The sequence below is a fragment of the Nanorana parkeri genome, unplaced genomic scaffold, assembly GCF_000935625.1.
Source record: "Nanorana parkeri isolate BGI_ZX_2015 unplaced genomic scaffold, ASM93562v1 scaffold3365, whole genome shotgun sequence".
NCBI classification, from domain to species: domain Eukaryota; kingdom Metazoa; phylum Chordata; class Amphibia; order Anura; family Dicroglossidae; genus Nanorana; species Nanorana parkeri.
Window position 1 is genome coordinate 58,730 of NW_017309633.1, and position 2,850 is coordinate 61,579.

The window sequence follows — 2,850 nt, forward strand, 5'->3', positions numbered from 1 at the left end:
GCTGCAATGACAGAGGATGATTCCAGTCCTATAATTCAGCCAGGAGTGCTACGTAAATACCATCAGCTTCCATTTGGGGCAGCGCAAAGGAAGAATCAAATTAAAATTGCACACGTGCCATGGACCGGCTGACAGCAGTCAAGATAGCTTGTATGTCACTCGAATAAAAATTTCTGTACACAACGCTGGCTCCGACTTGCGACCATTAGAAAACAAATCTCTCGTGTTTTTGTCAGGACAATGTGGAGGGTGTCCATGTTCACACATTCTCCGTCATTAAGGTTACCAGTCCGTGTTTGTAAATGGCTGAGCACGCTGGCTGGTCTCTGGTCTGTATCTGGGGGTGGAAGAGATCTTACTTTATGTTGTTTTCCCAAGTTCAATCTTCTTCTGAATGGCACGTGTGGAGTGATAGATGAGAGAGTCAATCAGGCCGGCAACTGGAAAGAAAGCCACAATTATGAAGGACTAGTTACAAAGACAGTAAGTGCAAAGGAGCTTACAATTGTATCTGCCTATGGCACTTGTACACACACACACACACACACTACAGTGTACAGGGGATGCATGCCAATTAATCTACAGCCCTGTTGCACACCTTGTGCTCTAAGGCTATGTGGGGCCATTTAGTGCTTGCCATGTAACCTTTGGACTTCAGCAGGCAGCAGTGGGAGTGATGATTTTGTAAAGTGGCTGTAATGGGAGTCAACTCTAGCAGTCTTATGTAACATGGTCTAACCTTCTACACCTGTAGCATGTCCTCAGTTTCTGACCCTTTCCTTTGGTAAGTATGCAGTCTCAAAGTCTTCTGCACCATTACATACACCAGGGGTTGGCACCCTCAGCACTTCCAACTACACATCCTGTCATGCCTCTGTCTCTGGGAGTCGAGCCCCAGGCTGTCCGTCTTGCAATGCCTCGTGGGATTTGTAGTTTCACTAAAGTTAGAGTGCCGAGGTTGCCTACCCCTGAAATATACGGTACATTATGTGCAGCCCTTTAGTAACCTCAGCTGAGGACCCCTTTGCCTTGCAAGTTGACAATCACTGGTCTACAGTATGTAATGCAGATAGTGTCCACACAAAGGATAACATGACACCAGAAATCGCATGCATGTACAGTATGATCAATATTTAATATTTAGTGCACCTTCACATGAAATATATTAGGCCCTCCTCTGGTAAAAAAAAAATAGCCCTAAGCAATGTATTCACAGATTCTTTTCTAAGCTAACAAACTTTTACTGATAAAAATGTTTTATTGTTAATCAAGTGACACCTAGTGGCCAAATAACAGAATGACTTCATGTCTGATTGACATTTCTAGAACAGCTGAGGCTTACTGAGGTCATACAGAGAATTGTATCCAGTGATTCTTTAATCTTCTGCAAAAGAACATTTTCAATAAAAGGGTAATGTATGTTTAGGACGATACAAATATCATACAGCACAGATTGTACATTTACCTGTAAACACTCCTCCAATAATGGCACACACTCCAGTCAGGAAATGAGTAAAGGACCTGAAAAACATGGAACAAGTTGACCAAAGTGATCAGAATTTTACAGAGTGCAGCAGGTCCACATGGGGACTGTCATATGGCTCACCTGTGCTTCTCTGTGAGTTTTACCATCATCGGGGACAACTCGTACAACACAAACACACCGGGCAATCCCTGATCTCCAATCAGCCCGTTGGCAATTTTTTCGTGCCTGGTAACTGAAAACTGATTGGTGCGTAAAACCTAAATATGAGATAGACAATGTTAAAAGGACAAAAGTTCTTGCAGTAAAGGTACGCTACAATGGCAGGTTTAGTACACAGAAATGGTGATCCCCAGACCCTGGAAATCCCAGCAGCATTACACTTATCAAAGAGTTGTGAGTGTGCGTCGATCAGCAGGTACTCTGTGGCAAACCTTTTGCTGCCAAAACTTTTCATGTAAAATACACATTTCAGGCCTTAACATTACTTCAAACACTCAAATCATTCAATACATTTACTGAAAGCAGGGACCTTGTAGAGTAGAATGGTGACAGTTAGCAATTTTGACGTCACGCGATATTTGCACCAACGTTTATCAAATCTAGATTTTCTATTTTTTTAAAAATTCACTCAAATTAATTTTAATGCACACAACCACAATACCCAATTTTTGGTAAAAAAAAAAAAAGGAGAAGGAGGATGGATGAGATTGTGTCAAGCAATCAGAAAACCAAACACATAAGACTTAACATTATTACCTACAATTGTCTACAGGTGACGGCTTAAAGGCCTTTACAGGTCATCAAATATTGAGGTAACAGTGAATGATGGCCCTAGAATCGGTGCCCCCCATCTGGTGTGCAGGGTGATAACGAATACATGTGGTTCAATCATTGCTTTGGTATGTGTGCACACCTGAAGCATGTCTTTGCTTTCATATGTGGGGGAGGAGCTTTAATTTATTAAACTTTATTATATTGCCATCATCATAGACCTAAAAGCCAACACAAAAATTCACCAATGAGCTATAAAAAAAGCTATACGGAGCGCAGTAACAGACTGCAATTACCCAGATTCAATTTACTCCAGTACATCTGTCACAGGTGACTTCAGACTGGCTGTCATGACTTGGCTCTTGATCTTTAAAAAGGTCAAGCAGTGTTCAATTCTCTCTCTTCTTCTTTCAGTCCAGTCTGGATGTCAGATGGGTTACACTGCACTATTCAGCTTCCATGGCAGAAGAAATCCCAACAATACAAAAATAACAATCTGTTTTTGTGTACAGGAGACTTGACTCACCTCTCCATCAATCTGAACATATACCGTAGGAACAATTTTCACAAAGTACTGAAACATCATGGAAGCT

General features: G+C 41.5%; 1 protein-coding gene across 1 annotated transcript; it reads right to left on the minus strand.

The window, feature by feature from the left end:
- Window positions 1–255: 255 nt before the first annotated feature.
- LOC108803071 (endoplasmic reticulum-Golgi intermediate compartment protein 3-like) lies at window positions 256–2,843 on the minus strand. Its single transcript, XM_018574913.1, has 4 exons — window positions 2,784–2,843; window positions 1,607–1,743; window positions 1,466–1,521; window positions 256–440 (listed from the first exon to the last, which is right to left on the minus strand). The coding sequence occupies exons 1-4, from the start codon at window positions 2,841–2,843 to the stop codon at window positions 361–363; spliced, it is 333 nt and encodes a 110-aa protein (XP_018430415.1). The 3' UTR covers window positions 256–360.
- Window positions 2,844–2,850: the final 7 nt, after the last annotated feature.